We start from the raw sequence: 16783 nt of genomic DNA on the forward strand, positions 1-16783 counted from the left end.
GACCTACCCTGACGACGCTGCAACAAATGGACTTTCAGATATCATCTTCGGCTTGGCTCTTGACTATGTTAGAGGCAGCAAGACTGAGGATAAGGAGAATTGAGAGTAAAAACGCATGTCTTGCCACCAGCTCATCATGGACCGAGTAATGACTTGATTCTCTTTCGCTTAGGTCGGCTTAGGTAGTTACCTAAGCTAGTGGACCTGAAGTCTAAGTCCAAGCTTTCTTAACCGACCGTTTCAGGGTCTCCTATTGATTGTCTGAAGTGAACTATGAGGTTGCGCGCACTAAAGTATAAAAATGTTGGGTCGTGGCCACTCACGTGATAGCGTGTGTCTGCCTGCAGCAGTCCCGTCGCGTCGAGTCATCCATCGCGCCTACCTGCCTACCTCTTTCCCTCCATCGATTCCTGTCTGGTGGCAAAGGAAATTTCAAACTTGAACAACATTTCCCCAAGGCTTCATTAAAAAAAGGCCATCAAGATGGGAGCAGCGTAAGTTTTCACATGCTCTTCAAATTGCCATTGCAACTTCTAACGCAGTATTCAGGTCACCACTTGTGGCAACGCCACTTGCCGGCAAGGACAAGACTCTGGGCAAGAGAACGCCAACACCTTCCTCAGTCGACCGACTTCACAAACCATTCAAATGTCCAGGAGTCGCTGGAAGAAGTCCGGCTGTGGACCGACCATCACGCAAGCGAAGAAAGGTTGACTATGGTGGTGCCGACGGCGAAGCAGATACAGACAAGCCATATTCCAACGATGACAGACTTGCGCTCGCCACTCGAGACATCAATAAATACCCTGTTTTCGTGGCCAAGGAGAAGGGTCTTGTCTTTCGTAAGGCCTTTTCTGTGCCATTGAAAAACAAAGATACCGCTGCATACAATCCCAATCGCGCTCCTCCTACTCTCGGTCTTCGGCAGGGCGCTGTCTTTGTCGCCAAGCCGCTTCACGATCCTAGCGGCGAATTTGCTATTGTACTTTACGATCCCACAGTCGACGACAAGCCGAAAGATACACCCAAGGCTATTGAGCCTGCCAAGACACAGGCTTCCGAGGAGAAACTTGATGCACCTCTGGTTCACAAAAGTCTTTCTGAGATCCTCGGCATCAAGAAGAAAGTGGACGGAGAGCATCCTCGGGTTCCGGTAGTCATTGATCCAAGGCTCGCGAAGATCCTACGTCCACATCAAGTGGAGGGTGTCAAGTTCATGTACCGGTGTGTCACCGGTCTGATTGACGAGAAAGCCAATGGTTGCATTATGGCTGACGAGATGGGTCTAGGAAAGACCCTTCAGTGTATCTCCCTCATGTGGACGTTGCTTAAGCAATCTCCCGACGCTGGCAAGCCAACCATTCAGAAGGCTATCGTTGTTTGTCCTGCGAGTTTGGTCAAGAATTGGGCCAACGAATTGACAAAATGGCTTGGTGCTAATGCTATCAATCCATTTGCTATCGACGGAAAGGCGTCTAAGGAGGAGCTGACGCGCCAACTCCGACAGTGGGCAATTGCGAGTGGACGAGCCGTTACTCGGCCAGTCATCATCGTCTCTTACGAAACTCTACGATTGAATGTGGAAGAGCTCAAGCATACAAAGATTGGCCTACTATTTTGCGATGAGGGTCATCGTCTCAAAAACAGTGACAGCAATACCTTCAACGCTCTCAACAGTCTCAATGTTTCTCGGCGTGTCATTCTCACAGGTACACCTATTCAGAATGATCTCACGGAATACTTTTCGCTCACAAGTTTCGCGAATCCTGATCTGTTGGGAACGCGTCTGGAGTTCCGCAAACGGTACGAAATTCCGATTCTGCGAGGTCGTGATGCAGACGCGTCCGAAGCGGATCGTAAGAAGGGTGACGAGTGTACTGCAGCTTTGCTAGGTGTGGTGAATAAATTTCTCATTCGCCGCACCAACGACATTCTTTCCAAGTACTTGCCTGTCAAGTACGAGCATGTTGTTTTCTGCAATCTCGCACCATTCCAGTTTGACCTTTACAACTACTTCATCAAGAGTCCCGAGATTCAGGCTCTTTTGAGAGGTAAGGGAAGTCAGCCCCTCAAGGCTATCAACATTCTCAAGAAACTTTGCAACCACCCTGATCTGTTGAACATGGCGGATGATCTGCCAGGTTCGGAGAAGTGCTATCCTGATGACTATGTTCCTAAGGAAGCTCGCGGACGTGATCGCGAGGTCAAGTCGTGGTATTCTGGCAAAATGGCGGTCTTGGATCGCATGCTTGCTCGTATCCGACAAGACACAAACGACAAGATTGTTCTGATCAGCAATTACACTTCAACACTGGACCTCTTCGAGCGACTATGTCGATCTCGCCAGTACGGAAGTCTCCGTCTGGATGGAACTATGAATGTCAACAAGCGTCAAAAGCTTGTCGATCGGTTCAACGATCCTGAAGGCGATGAATTTGTCTTTCTACTCAGTAGTAAGGCTGGTGGATGTGGTATTAATCTTATTGGTGCCAATCGCCTAGTTCTTTTCGATCCTGACTGGAACCCTGCGGCTGATCAGCAGGCGTTGGCTCGAGTATGGCGTGATGGCCAGAAGAAGGATTGTTTTGTGTACCGTTTCATCGCAACTGGTACTATCGAGGAGAAGATCTTCCAAAGACAGTCGCACAAGCAGAGTTTGTCTTCCTGCGTCGTGGACTCGGCGGAAGATGTGGAACGACATTTCTCTCTCGACAGTCTACGCGAGCTGTTCCAGTATCGGGCAGATACCAAGAGCGACACCCACGAGACGTTCAAGTGTAAGCGATGCAAGCCTGACGGCAAGCAGTACATCAAGGCACCGGCGATGTTGTACGGTGATACGAGTACATGGAACCATTTTGTCAACGAGGGGCTGAAGCCCATCCAAGACCTGCTGCTCAGACAAGAGTGCGGGGAGTCGGAAGTATCTGCTGTGTTCCAGTACATCTCCCATTGAGCTGCCAGTTGTGTATTCTTTTATGATTTATGTTCACGAGGCATGCGAGGCGTTATTGTGGATTCCTGGCGTTCAAAGGCTATTGTTTTGAAGAGGTAAACCTGAGACCGGTTTATTAGACTACTTTGACTGCAAGGTGCACTTGGTGGTTGAGTTTAGATAGATTATTGAATGCCATAAAGCGACCCAAGCAATTTGGGTCATAATTCAAGTCGTCTGAATTGGGTTTAAGTCAAGCAATGGCAAGTCGAGAAAGGAATGCAATACTGCAGACTGATTGATTATTATGCATCAAAGCTACTTGTGTCAATATAGAACTTATTACAGGGTAATTTTGCAATGAAAATTGGTTGATATGTCCTGTGCCATCGCTCCAAAGGTCCAACCAAGTCTAGAGGTCGAGCACAGTGTGTATAGTCAAATACGATAATCGCACACTGTTTGAAGCTAAACAAACTTTTGCATCCATGTCAGTTTAAACAGGACATTCTTGAATACATCAACTTACAACTTTACACCACAATCATTTTGTATCAGCGGCTATTTATCAAAATAACAAACGCTTGCATTAATCTTCATCGTTCAAAAGAAAACAGCAAAAATGTCTTCTAAACCCACAAACCAATCCTCTCCCGAATTCACATCTTACTACCTCCAGCGGGCTACACAAGAACTTTCCGAGGATCTGGACAAGGTTCGCAACGCCGAAGATTTTAAGGCCGACTCAATCCCTTTCCTTGTTCATGCCCTTCAGCAGGGTGCGGGACTCTTCTCGCCTGAGGATCAGAAGAGAGTGGTGGCTGAGCCTAAGGGCAAGGAAGGAGATGCGTGAAAGGAGAACACACACTCCAACCATCTTAGTCAAAGAGGCGAAGATGTTTAGGAAAACGATGGTCTCAGAAACCACCTGAATCTGAGTTCTTTGGAAAGCTCCGTTCCACCACTGCTCATATAATAAGAGTATGCCAAAGCACAAATTCTTCTCGGTGGGCCAGCGGAAGCCAACTTGTCCGCCAGGCGACATTAACATTATCACAATACCCATAGATGATCGAGGATCTCATCAGAAGTTCAGGCGCTTGGTTCGATTCATAAAAATTACAATTAGAGGCCGTTTCATGAAGGGTATCTCAAAGCAGAAACATCACTACGCCAAGTGCGCAATGCAACCAATCTATCTATACACGCGGTTCCCCGCTCCGACCTGATCACGGCAGTACCTCGTTTCCTCCTCTTTCAAGTGCACACATGCGTTTCATTAATATTCTATTTCGAAATGTGGCGTCGTTCCAGTCGCACCGCCCATCCTTTGACGGCAAGGACGATGACTATCCAAGCCATTAAGAGCCCGACCAGGCCCATTGTAACGGTGTACATGAACATGGCGTCGAGACCGTAGTGGATCATTCCGTCGACAGTATCGGTACTCTGATTCAGGTCAGCTTGTTAATTTGTACGCTCGAGGTAGTTGGACTTACGCTAGCCATGAAAATAATTCCTCCAGAGATAAGTCCGAACGCCGCCAGAAGCTCGGTAGGAGGTCGTGATGGGAGGGTGGACTGTGGCGGCTTGATGAACATCAAGATGTATGTGAGGCCTCGAGCAAGCGAAGCTCCAAGGAGGAGATTTCCCCACTGCTTGTGAACCATGCTGGACATCATGGTGTGCTGCGTATGCGAGCTCATCATGAGGCCAAGCAGCATGATGACCAAAGCGGGTATGGGGTTCAGAGAGAACTTGTATGTATCAGGGGCCTCGGTCTCGTCCGCTTCTTCGATCGCGTGAGGACGCTTTGGCTCGACGTCCTCCACAGTTGTATTCAGGAGGTTACGGATGCGAGTCGACTCGATCAACATACCACACTGGAAATTCTCTGGTTAACCTTCTGGCGCCGATTGCCAAGATTTAACAACGGACGATCTAACTTACCAGACCTCCTCCGAGAAAGAGAACAGTGATGGAAATGTGCTCCATATCCTGCGCAGTCCAGGCTCCTCCCCAACCGCCAAGATGCTCCATGAAGATGTTGGTGGAGCCATAGAAGAAGATCAAAAAGCTCTCAACGAACTCGGCAGAAGGGCGCCATTTCTGGGAGTCTTTCTTGGGACGAACGTTCCATGCCCAGCCGAGCTCACCAAAGCTACCTGACCAGCGACCCAGGGTAAAGAGACCTAGCCAGAAGAAGACGCCACCCTTGACCCAGTGCGCCAGGCCATTGAAGATTCCGGATCCCTCCTATTGACAGTATGTCAGACTTAGTTTCGATTGCGCTTTCCAAGAACAACTTACAAAGAAGCGACCAAAGGTGGCCACGCCAGTAGCCAGAGCAATAGAGCCGAAGGGAAGGATGATGCGATCAATCACCTTTCGCACAACGTCGAGGTACTTCCATACTCGCGACGCAGCCACCTTGGAGGCATGGCGGGCAAAAGTTCCTTGGGGTGCAGGAGAAGACAGCGATAGTTCTTCCAAGTCTTCATCGTCCTCGTACTCTTTCCTTGGGCACTGCGGAGGCGATTCCATGCCATTGAGTGTCGATACGGAGTCACTCTGAAGCGAAGGGCTATCTGGCTCGGTGCCTCTTCCACTGTCATCGGAAGTGCGGTAAGGGTTATCGTCGTGGTAGCCGTGGTGCGAGAAACTAGTCTCTCGGGTCGAAACAGGCAAGAAAGAGTGAGACTCTCGGCCGCTTGGTTTGTTTTCACGACCATTGAGAGCACCCGCAATGAAGCCCACGGCACTGATGAGCATCTGGGCGCAGACGACCCAGGTCACAATCCACCCGATCTTGTGGTGCGCATTGTTAGGATACAAGTCAGGTGTTTGAGCGTTATACATGACACCGAGAACAAGTCCTAGGGCATTTGAGGCTAGAAAGACAAGTTGCGCAGGCAGTGTGAAGCGAGAACGTGCCAGTGAGAACATGACAGCTGAGATTCGTGTAAGTTGGAGAGGGGCAATTTTCTGCAGGAGACTTACCAATTGGAAGTATGAATACCCAGGAAATCGTCATCAAGGCAATATGAGTGTAGATAACTCCGGAATGCTCAGTATGAGCGAAGTAAGTGTCAGGGTATTCTTGATCCTTGGGTGGTTGCGTTGTGTTGCTGACATGGCCCATTCCCATGTCCATCCTCATATCCATACTGTCACTATCGCCATGCGCAAAAACGACAGGCAAGAGGGCTAGCAGTAATGCGCTTGGTAGGCGCAGTATAGTTTTCCTATAGATCATGTTGAGAAGATGAAAACAAGATGTTTAATCCAAGAGTCAAGTTGAAGGTCGAGTCGAGGTCGCAAGCAGTAATTATAGTGCAGCTAAAAACACAAAGGAACAACGTTTTATATAATAAATCATGCGATCAAGCTGAAGAATAGAACCAAGAATGTTTCAAGGAGCCTCGACATGGCATTGATTTAAAACACGACATGGAAACCCGTCGAGTGACAGGGGGGACCGAGCGGCCATATCCAAAGTGGGCTTATATTTTGCGACATGACAGAGCCAAGAAAGGACGGATACGCAGAAGCTGAACTAGCATCGATCCGAAGGTTCCGAATTGCTTCATCCCGTCATGGTAAATGTACCTTACTCAAGTATAGCCAAGGCAACAAAACAGCAAAGAAAGAAAAAGGAAGTGCGGTAAGCAGGTCGGTAGCTATGGTGGGGGGCATCAAACGGGGCCGGCCGGTGGGGGGACTTAGTGATGATGTTACAGCACCTTGAATAAGAGATGAGATGAGTTCTACATGGATAAACAGGCCAATTACTGTGCTACAACACCATGTATGTGGTATCATGTCTCTTGATTCCGAATATTCACGATATCAAATCTCTATTCTAGCTCTGGAATCGATCGATCGACATCCATGAGAAGCACTTACAAGTTACAACTGTGGAATTATCCGCAGACTTAATTCTTTAGAGTCGGAGATGAAGTGGGTCACAGATACACCATTCATCTGCTGTTGACTGTTTTGTATCTGAAGTGATCACAAAAGTTAACTATCTGATAGCTAGACTAGATGTAATCTGATGGGTGCCGTGCTTACAACTAGATTACGAATACCGAGATGTATATGAGTATAGCTCAGACTCTTCATGTACGTCATCTGTAGTCCTCTAGCATGTAAATACTGTTCATCATACTAACAAATTCTCCAAGTATCATGGTGAGTTGTCGAAATGCCTTCGGTCCAAATCCACTTTTCCCGGAGTTCTTTTTTACCAGGGTAGTCTATCCATTAAAGAAAGAGCGAGCTTTAATGTCGGCAGCTTTTGACGCTAGTTACCTCATCCCGTTCGTTAATCCTTCAATCCCGACTCCACTTGAGCACAACCACAACCACAACCACCGAACATTCCGCTCTAGACTACAGTACAGTACTTCTGTTAAGAAATACTAAGGGAATATCTCGCTATATCTTTACCATAAGCGATAAGGCTGTATTCGTATATGACGTCTTGACTATAATACGCCATTACCTAGATCTAACCAAGGGCCATAGCGTAACCAGCCTCGACATCACCCAAGCCTCGCTCTTACACCTCAAGTAGCAAGCACGGATGATTCATACCGAAACCTCTTGGCAGTATGCACCTTTTCTATCAAAACATGGAAACAGGCATCTCCAACTTCCACTATTATCCCCGAATATTCCGATGATTCCGGCTACTGAATCCCATTCCACCAACACTGACAGATCTCAAAGGTCACAAGGCATCGTCTTTGTGTCTCTTCCGCAGTCGTATGACCCAACATGCAAGGATTCCAAGGTGTGAAAGACTCTTCAAGTTTGACAAGTGGTGTCCAAGACCCGCCGCCTATCAAGGTCTTTTCGCAAACAGATTACCCCAAGTAGAAGTAGTGCTTCAGTCGCTTACAAATGGGTACACTCACACTTAGCCATGCAATAGAATCCCATAAACTTGGATTGCTGGTTCAGGACAGAATTCTCGGGTTGTCATGATGTGCTGGCTCACACCATCACGTTCACTTCTCTTGTGCTGACTTGCACTCGTTTCATAGGACTCTCAGCGAATAAGTCAAACTTTTTGGGTTACAACCCGAGCTCAGCGTAAACAACGCGCATTTCATAAAACGCCAAATATGGGAATTGCATGCCCGATCTGTCTTTTTGCGTTGCGAAACATAGCGCAGACAAAACAAAACAGCGTCGTATGATGCTCACGGAAGAACTAAGACTGTGCGTCGTTCAAAGCGGATTCATGTTGCAGTTTCATCTACTGAGAACCTGTAACTCCGTATTCCTCTTAGTGTCGTGCCGTTGGTACTTTCCAAAAGATTCTGCATTGCAAAGAACATTTAAGTATCATCAGGAAGATTTCAAGTTGTTTGCGCCTTTCGAAATCCGCAAAGATGGATGACAGCTGTCAAGCCGCTACCGCAGCTGGTAAGCGATATAGTGGCTGCGTTAGCTCGGATACGCCCAAACCAATCCCCCAACTGGTGATCCCCACCAGTTAAAGATCCATTAAAGATCTATCCAAAATTGAGTGATGAGAAGAAAAGATCCGAAGTTACCGATATTCCCTCTCATTTCGTCAAGCTGCAGCTCAGTTTCAACCCCGAAATCTTGGCATTCTCATCACAACCACATGATTTGTTTCCAACCGATCCGTGATGCCGTAATAATTACTTTGCTCAAAAGGACCATGGTCTTTCGGATATCCGAAAGTCCATTGCCGATAATCGTTCATGGAAACATTCTCCGAATCGACATTCACTTCACGTATTGCTGCCGGTGATGGACTTTGGCATGGATACCGGGAGACTCCCATTGACTGTTTGTAGTGATGAATTCTTGTATCAAAACTCACCATCTCATAGTGAAGAACGGTTCTCTGCCAGCATTTTCCACTTCTCACCATCGTGTGCTACTCGGCCCTCGCCCTTCAGCTTCCCCAGAATCTGCAATACACCACCACGGGCGGCTGGATACAGATCTCTCGACACATCTTTGTAGGTCACTTCGACCAGCTCCATTGCAGTCCACTCCGACCATAACGCGGGCTCGTCGGTCTCTTCGCCTCCAGGTCCCGTCTTCAAAGTCCGAACCACCTGTTCTTCACGCTGTTGGCGATGTGCGATATACTCAGCGATCTTGGCTGGGCCGTTCTCGATAACTGGTCCGTGTCCGGGGTACGCTCGACCATTGAAGAGAGGTTTCATCTCTTCGAGACTCCGTATGTATATGGGCAGATCCTCAAAAACAGCAGTGCCCTGACCAAGAACGTTGTCGGCTGTGAACATTGCATCTTCCTCCTGAAGCACGAATACCATGTGATCCTTGGTGTGTCCCGGCGTGTAGGCAGCCGTCAACGTTGCTCCCTCGACTTCAAAGCGCTGACCGTGCTTGATCTCAAGCTGCCCCTCTTCAGAGGTATGTTTATAGATCCTCGTCTGCGGCGAGATGTTCAAGAGATCTTTGATACCACCGACATGATCATGATGCCAATGCGTGATGAGCGCGATATCAATAGTTGCATTCTCCTGCTGCAAGGTTTCGCGAATTGAAGTGATCCAAGCCTTGCGCCCCTCACCCGTATCAATGAGAAGTCGACGCTGGCCCGTGCCAAGTAGGTAAGTGTTTGTGCCTTGAAGAGTGAATTTGCCTGGATTGCCGCCCAAGATGCGTATACAAGCAGGACTCAGACGTTCTACGGCTGGTAGAGCAATGAGTTGCATTGCCATTGTTTTTGAGTTGCTGGTCGCTCGCTATTTCAGATGAAGATGGGAGCTATGATGGAGACGACCAAATTAATGCGCTGATCTGGAGGGGTTCGGAGCCGGACGCGGGATGCGGGATGCGGTAGATCGGAGCCGGGCACCGATGGTAAAAGTTATGTGGAGACTTTCCGATGATATGGTCCGGGAGGTAGTCGAATTTAGGTCCAAAGACGAAAGGTGAAGAAAGCAATTTTAGAATATGTAGACTAGTAGTTAGGTATTTGAACGCATAAATGCAAGCAGGTTGTCGTCATCCGGCAATTGGGGTAACCTTGGGCACGGTACCTACCTACCTTATTAATCGAATGGTGGTAAACCTCGGCTCGAGTTGTAACTGCTTCCGGCAGGTGCTACATAACCGACTGTTTGGTTAAAAGGCAGCTACAGCAATCGTCACTACCTAGCACTTACTTCTACAGAAATAGTATTTAAGTTCCATTGGCTTACCATAAGCATGGTCAGAGGCAGAGGCAGAGGCATCCAGAGAATAGACCATCTCTACGAGTGCTTGGATGCTATTCTATGGCATTGGTTGTCTGCCTACTTGAGAAGCTTTTTAACTAGAATAATTATTCAGACTATTTCTCAGGTAGGCAGAATTGTTCAATACCCTTAAACGCGTTTTCCCATTATTCAATCGCGCCTTACACTTGGCTAATAGCTTACCTAGGTAGTAGAGTAGCGGCGCCCGTGCTTATCTTATCGCCTTGCATGACAAGGGTATAATTTTTACGGTTATGATGTACCTATCCCGCCAATCTTAGGCGCCCAGGTACGCACTAAGGCAGCCTACACCCGCTGCAATCTCTCACTCTCCTGCCCTGTCCCTGACATGGATATTAGTTACAGTGGCTTCACCTCAACACTGAACCTGAACCTGAACCATTCCTGCATTTCCAATTCAATCTATCATTCATTGTATTAATCTCAAGCAAAGGCGGCCAGCCAAAGGTTATACACCTTTTATTCGAACCTACTTTGCTTCTTAATTCTATTCTTCTTACAATCATCAACCCTCTGCTGTCAAACCAGCCCCTCGACGGAAGAGGCGAACGATTGTCCGACTTTCGGCTTGCTGTTTGACAATACGATACTGCGCCTTGCAAACACCAACGAATAATCGGAAATTGACGGTACCATCGCAATCGACGAAACCTATACTTAGACCTGTTTCCCGCGCGACTGGCTTGGGACCTCTTGATAAAGTCCTCTTCGTGCCTCCGAATCAGGAATTCGAGCTACCTTTCACCAACCTTGTGCAGCGCGACCTCTACCTTCTGACCAGCTCCAATCGATCGCAACTACAAGACAATCACAAAGGCTCAATCGCCAATAATGTCTGCGCGGCCAGCGACTCCAGCCTCCCCTAAAAATGTCAGGGTGAAGTCTCCGGTCCCTGGGTTGCCAATGTTCGGATGCGGTACGAGTCCCCCGTTTCCACCGTTGATCCGAATCGCCCTCGTTCTCTTTACCGTTGTCTAACTGTTCCCAGAGCATATACAACTCCTTCTCAGCAAGAATCAGGAGGTTATGAACAGTTCCATCACACATTACAAACTGATCCTACGCGGCATCTTCGATACGACACCCATCGTCCCCCAAACTTCAACGTTAGAGGGCCGACCCGTCACGTCGCTTACCTCCAACTACCTTTGCCTGCAGTGCCCATCGACTGTTACCGAGGACGAACGCTTGAGGCATGGAACTAAGAAACAACATCGCTTCTGTTCGTTGCCTTGTGCCGCCTCATAGTGCTCTGCTAACATGGCGCAGATGTCGACTCTCGGAGCGGCTGCCTATATTGCCAGATATGCGATGACTTCATCTGGGACCCAACTCTGGAGGAACTCCGCGTGAGAAAGATAGGAACTGGTTCTTTTTCCGGTAAGTCAGGTTATAGGGACTGTCATTCACTACCAAACTATGAGTGGAGGATATCGACCCCTGCAGAGATGTTCTTACTGACCGTGACTTTGGGCATAGGTCGAAAGAGAAAACACGATGAACTGTTCAGCGGCTCTTTTAAGGATGATCCACGGTTTATCTCTAACAATACTAACACCGCTTCATGCCGAGCCAACGGTCTACGCGGCATCTACAACGCGGGCGCCACCTGCTATCAGAATGTCGTTCTCCAGAGCTTCTTGCACAATCCCTTACTTCGAAATTTCTATCTCAGCGATGGCCATCAAAGCAGCGATTGCCAGGTTCCCCATTGTCTGAGTTGTGCCATGGACGACATGTTTCAAGATTTTTATGCATTGGAGACAACTAACGGCTATACCGCTGCAAATATCTTGTCTGGGTTCTGGATCTCAGAGAAGAAGGCATTCGAGAATCTTGTTACCACCAAGGAACAAGATGCCCACGAGTTCTTCCAATTCCTAGCTGAAGAGCTCCACGAGCGCAACGGAGACGGCAAAAAGCCAGAGACTGGCAGTGAGCATAGTTGCAACTGCATCATGCATCAGACATTCTATGGCAAGATGCAGACGACAACAACATGCCAGAACTGCTCTGGTCAAAGCAACTCTATCCAGTCATTCCTGGATCTGAGCTTGGGTCTTGAAAACGTTGTCCAAAAGAAGAGTAAGAGAACAGGACAGAAGAAGCCCAATGTCACCTTACAAGATTGCTTGGACGAGGAATATATAAAGTATGACAAGTGCGAGTATCGGTGCAACAACTGCAACGGAACACAGCAAGCAAAGCGACACACCAGCATAAAACGATTGCCAAATGTGTTGTCGATACAGCTTAAGGTAAGTAATGATCCCAGGTTATCAACAATGATCCGCCAAACTAAAAAAGAAAACTCTCAGCGCTTCGAGTACAGACATGGCCGGCACGATCGCGCCGCTTCCAAGGTCGACAACGAAGTCAAATTTCCGCTACAACTGAACATGATGCCTTACACTAATCGTGTTCGGAATCAGGACAGCCGAGAAACCCTCGAGCTAGAGCGGTCTTGCACCTATGATTTGCTCAGTGTGGTGGTCCATGTGGGTGAGCTAGACACTGGTCACTATACATCATACTGTCGAGTCGGCGACCAGGTAAGTCAAGTCAGTTTGAATCCTAGTGTGTAGTGCTGATGCATAGAATAGTGGTTCAAATTCAATGATCACAAAGTCGAGTTGGCAAGCTTGTCCGACGTCCTCGGGGCCCAAGCCTACCTCCTCTTCTACATCATTCGCTCCCTGGCTTGATTGGTTTTGAACCCATTTGTAAATAGATGGTGAAGAGAAAACATCCCGAGCTGGGAATACTAGCCAGGCGTCGACATGTGTTACCCAATAAAAGTCATGATTGTCAGAAACAGATGAGCGGATTTAAATGCATTGCACGGCGCGGGTACACGGTTTTTGTTTATACCCGTAGTAACACAGCCTTAATAGGACATTGCATGGTATAAATTTGCAAGCTTTTCTCTATTGCAAAGAAGTGCCCAGTTTGTGGATAATTCAGCGGCACCTTTACAAGCCAGCTATATTGTTAAATCTGACGTACTTTCAGTCAGTCGTTTGGCTGCCCTTTCAGGAGCCTGTTGGCGGTCTTGACACAGCAAATGCCTTCTTTCAGGCCTTTGCGATCATTCGTTCCGCCCTGCTAATCAGATTCATCCGACCGCCAGTCCCAGGTCGAGCTCTCAAAGTTGGCGTAGCAATAGTAGTGGTTGCTCAAGCCTGCGTGGGCAGGCTCAAATGTCGTTGGGTAGACTTCAAGGGAGCGGTAGAGCTTGTCGATAATGGGGGCCATTCGCTCGCCAGTGCATACAATAACACGGGGCGACTTTGGCTTAACAAGCCAACGGCCGGTCAAAGCAACTAAAGGAATAGCGTGTCAGCACCAAGGAAATGAATGCATATCGGAAAGGGCTCCTCCGCCAGATCAGACAGTAGGAATCCTCGCAAACATTGAGGACTACTTACACTTTGTCTGGCAGTCATTGCTGAAGAAAGGAGGGTCGATAATGACACTGTCCAGGCTGCCCTTCAAATTGCCTGATGGTCATAGGTTAGTCGCCTGCACCTCGCACTTGGAAGTTCATAGAGGCTATACCTGGAAGTTGGAGGGGTCGTTGAAAGTCATAGAAGACGAATTCGGGGAAGACACTAAACCGATGGTCATGCTCAAACAGGACCAGCTTGGGTCGATCTTCGACGGGCCAGAATCTCTATATAATACGGGTCAGACAATTGATATCTCATATGAGCTCTAACTCGGTAGGGTCGCTGCTCACAAGTCGGTTCTTGAGTGCAATAAAGACACTTGGTGTTGAGACCACACCAATAGTCGAGCTCGATGAGGCACCGTCAAGGAGCTGGTCGGCCAAAGCAAATGCTGTTTCATCCAGAAACTAAATCGCCAGGATGTTAGCATTTTTGGGCTGTCAATATCATGAAGTTGTCGTTGGGCACACGTTTCGTGCCAAGAACACCAATGCCAGGCCAGTACGTAATGAATACCCCAGCACTCAGATGCAAGATCCCAGAAGCCGATCTGAGAAGCCATCTCCACCAGCGTAGCCAAAAGTGAAAGGCCACTGGACGATGGGTTTGCTCTGAGCCTTGTTTTCTGCACCTCGTTTTACGTACCCAAAATTGCGATTCGTTCCAGTCCTCCGTGAAAGCGGCCATGCTCAGCGGCTCGTCGTCCGCATCTCCGGCTATAGGGTCCTCATCCTCCGGTTCGACCACCCCGAGTCCGGCTCCGGCTCTGGGGGCAGCGCCGGTCCTCAGCTTCTCGAAGTTCCTTTCATGAGCATCCTTTTCGGCGTGGAATTCGGCTAACGCAGCCAAAGCGTGACTCGAGAGGCTTCTGCAGACCAACAAAAGTCAGTAAACTGGGGCGGGGGACATGCGACAAGGGGATCTGAAGCTCTTCTTACATGGGCTCTTCATCACTAAAAGACATCGGGAAGTCGTCGTCGAAGTCGCTCTTTTTCGCCTCGATGTACGATTAAACGCAAATATTCGAGATAAGAAAACGATTGCGGGTTTTATGGGAGGGTTTGGCGGGGTCCTCTTTGCTGCTCTTCCAGGGGTCTAGACTCTCGGTTCATAGGTACTTAAACGCTGCATGAAAATATCGCTACAGGGTAGGCGCATGCGGACTGACTACTTCTTGGAACTTCAATTACCATTCTTTCAACCCAAAGAAAACCTGTACAATTGTTGGATCTCGCACACCTCTAGTTTATGCGGTCCTATATACACGGACTATTATTGACCTGTCCGCTCAGCCTTAATTCTCAACCGCCTTTCCAGCATCCACGATACGCAAAAATTCCATTCCTTTTCTTTACAACTCATCCAAGACGTGGATGTACTTCTTCTCTTCCCGCTTCTCCTTCTCTGTCGCGGGGGGAAGATCGTAGAAGTTCTGGCTTCGGAATCCTTGCTAGATGGGGGTCAGCTTGTGATTTACAGTCCAGCAGTTGATAGCACTTACCAGGTAGTGGTAGGTGAAGTTGATAATGTCACCAGGGCTCAATGCCTAGGTCCTTGAAGGTCTTGGCCTTGGGGTCAATGACCTGGTCCAAGAACTCTCGCTCAACCTCATCGGCTGACAGAGTGTGCCACCAAAGCACCTTGTTAAGAATCTCAGCAACAGGCTTAAGGATGGCCTTTGGCACATTGATGTGTCGTCGCTGCTTGTAAATCTCCTTGTCAACCATGACGGAAATCTCCTCCATGCTGTACTTCTTGGGTCCGTAAAGCTCGAAGGTCTGTCCAGCGGTGGTGTCGTCAAAGAAGATCTTCTCAAGAGCAGCACCAACATCGATGGACTGTGGTTGTTAGTATTTACGGAAATAGACGTCCACTTTCATTGAACTTACGTGAACAGGGTTGAACTTCTCCTGCATGTTGTTGGAAGTGAAGAGGTTGGTAACACCAGCCAGCTTCAGTAGAAGGTTGTCTTCGAAACCGAAGATGGGAGCAGGGCGGACAATAGTGGTCTCAGGGAACAGGCTGCGAGCAATCTCTTCAGATCGACCCTAAATTCTTGGTTAGTATCTCAGCTCATTGAGACCGGCAATTTACAAACCTTAGTACGGTAGAACTCCGAGGGGGACTGAGAGTTGGCGCTGTGTGAAGAAACGTGGATATATCGGTCGACATCGTACTTGCAGACAGCCTCAACAATTCGCTCGGTACCCTCAACATGCACATCCTCCAGAGAGAAGTTCCTGAGGATCATTTAGCTTCCCGTCCTTGCTCCAGCGTATTTCGTATAAACATACTTGGTAGGGTAATCGCGGCCGATCAGGTTGAAAACGGCATCCGAGTGTCGAACGCTAGCCTCGATAGATGGGGTGTTTCGAAGGTCGTGCTCCTAGATTACGAGGTTACTGGAAGGCTCCTCACAATATCAGGTGTAATTGAGGCGTACGATGAAGACAACACGGCCAAGATCTCCGGTGACCTTGAGATGACGCTTGGCCATCTCCTCACGGAAGGGAACAACGACGGTGCATCCCTGGCGAGCTAATGCCAGTATTAGCATCCCAATTGCCCATTTCCCACTGTCGCAATTCAATAGCAAGTCGGCTCACCCAGTCGGTTGACAATGTATCGTCCAAGTTGGCCGGTTGCGCCAAATACGGTAACGGTATGGCCTGGTTACTCCTCGTTAGTGTCGTTCGCGGTCATCGTAGCTCGATCGTCGTACCTCCGAGGGATGAACTATACACAGAATAACATTAGAAAGAGGCTTGAAAGAGCCAATGGGCCATAGTCTAGCTTACCGGCCACCCTCAACACGCATGATAGGCTTGCCAGTTCGAGTAATGGAAATATCAGAAAGGAATCGCTTGCCAGCGACATTGAAAGTAGCCTTGCGGGCTACCCGCGCAGCAAGGAGAGGCGAAGCCATTGTTGCGAATATACAGGTTGCGTGACAAAACGCTGCTGTGCCTCGCAATTGGCCGTAGATCGTCTCGTCTTCAATAGGTAGCAATGTTTGGTGATGCTAGCCAAGGTAGAGCCTCGGGGAACGGTAATTGCAGGTCACGTGATGGGTCACTGAAATCTTGCAGCTGGTCATTGGTTAGCGGATTCGAGGTGGTCTC

At 48.4% G+C, this 16783-nt stretch overlaps 7 protein-coding genes across 7 annotated transcripts; 3 read left to right on the forward strand and 4 right to left on the reverse strand.

Annotated features, from left to right (window-relative positions):
* Positions 1-392: 392 nt before the first annotated feature.
* On the forward strand, positions 393-3281 carry B0J16DRAFT_299981 (P-loop containing nucleoside triphosphate hydrolase protein). Its single transcript, XM_046124550.1, has 2 exons — positions 393-494; positions 550-3281. Exons 1-2 carry the CDS (start codon positions 484-486, stop codon positions 2954-2956), a joined length of 2418 nt encoding a protein of 805 aa, XP_045986429.1. The 5' UTR covers positions 393-483; the 3' UTR covers positions 2957-3281.
* Positions 3282-3557: 276 nt separating this feature from the next.
* B0J16DRAFT_380414 (uncharacterized protein) lies at positions 3558-3788 on the forward strand (the record flags this gene model as incomplete). The annotated part of the gene is made up of 2 exons (XM_046131072.1): positions 3558-3650; positions 3711-3788. 2 exons carry the CDS (start codon positions 3558-3560, stop codon positions 3786-3788), a joined length of 171 nt encoding a protein of 56 aa, XP_045986430.1.
* Positions 3789-4111: 323 nt separating this feature from the next.
* On the reverse strand, positions 4112-6321 carry B0J16DRAFT_61714 (uncharacterized protein). The gene is made up of 5 exons (XM_046134177.1): positions 5936-6321; positions 5246-5886; positions 4886-5191; positions 4435-4818; positions 4112-4384 (listed from the first exon to the last, which is right to left on the reverse strand). The coding sequence occupies exons 1-5, from the start codon at positions 6189-6191 to the stop codon at positions 4223-4225; spliced, it is 1749 nt and encodes a 582-aa protein (XP_045986431.1). The 5' UTR covers positions 6192-6321; the 3' UTR covers positions 4112-4222.
* Positions 6322-8574: 2253 nt separating this feature from the next.
* B0J16DRAFT_61777 (beta-lactamase-like protein) lies at positions 8575-9793 on the reverse strand. Its single transcript, XM_046134178.1, has one exon. The coding sequence runs from the start codon at positions 9670-9672 to the stop codon at positions 8803-8805; it is 870 nt and encodes a 289-aa protein (XP_045986432.1). The 5' UTR covers positions 9673-9793; the 3' UTR covers positions 8575-8802.
* Positions 9794-10838: 1045 nt separating this feature from the next.
* Positions 10839-13187, forward strand: B0J16DRAFT_61837 (uncharacterized protein). Its single transcript, XM_046134180.1, has 6 exons — positions 10839-11128; positions 11201-11434; positions 11482-11592; positions 11692-12470; positions 12531-12764; positions 12816-13187. Exons 1-6 carry the CDS (start codon positions 11044-11046, stop codon positions 12915-12917), a joined length of 1545 nt encoding a protein of 514 aa, XP_045986433.1. The 5' UTR covers positions 10839-11043; the 3' UTR covers positions 12918-13187.
* Positions 13058-14767, reverse strand: B0J16DRAFT_61828 (putative N6-adenine methyltransferase-domain-containing protein). The gene is made up of 6 exons (XM_046134179.1): positions 14600-14767; positions 14307-14529; positions 13952-14068; positions 13771-13885; positions 13641-13712; positions 13058-13535 (listed from the first exon to the last, which is right to left on the reverse strand). Exons 1-6 carry the CDS (start codon positions 14623-14625, stop codon positions 13318-13320), a joined length of 771 nt encoding a protein of 256 aa, XP_045986434.1. The 5' UTR covers positions 14626-14767; the 3' UTR covers positions 13058-13317.
* B0J16DRAFT_368761 (uncharacterized protein) lies at positions 14755-16659 on the reverse strand. Its single transcript, XM_046130239.1, has 10 exons — positions 16460-16659; positions 16384-16397; positions 16268-16330; positions 16105-16199; positions 15956-16047; positions 15760-15901; positions 15551-15709; positions 15245-15499; positions 15163-15207; positions 14755-15111 (listed from the first exon to the last, which is right to left on the reverse strand). The coding sequence occupies exons 1-10, from the start codon at positions 16585-16587 to the stop codon at positions 15013-15015; spliced, it is 1092 nt and encodes a 363-aa protein (XP_045986435.1). The 5' UTR covers positions 16588-16659; the 3' UTR covers positions 14755-15012.
* Positions 16660-16783: the final 124 nt, after the last annotated feature.

Source organism: Fusarium flagelliforme, assembly GCF_020744385.1.
Source record: "Fusarium flagelliforme strain FIESC 12 MPI-CAGE-AA-0113 chromosome Unknown B0J16scaffold_2, whole genome shotgun sequence".
NCBI classification, from domain to species: domain Eukaryota; kingdom Fungi; phylum Ascomycota; class Sordariomycetes; order Hypocreales; family Nectriaceae; genus Fusarium; species Fusarium flagelliforme.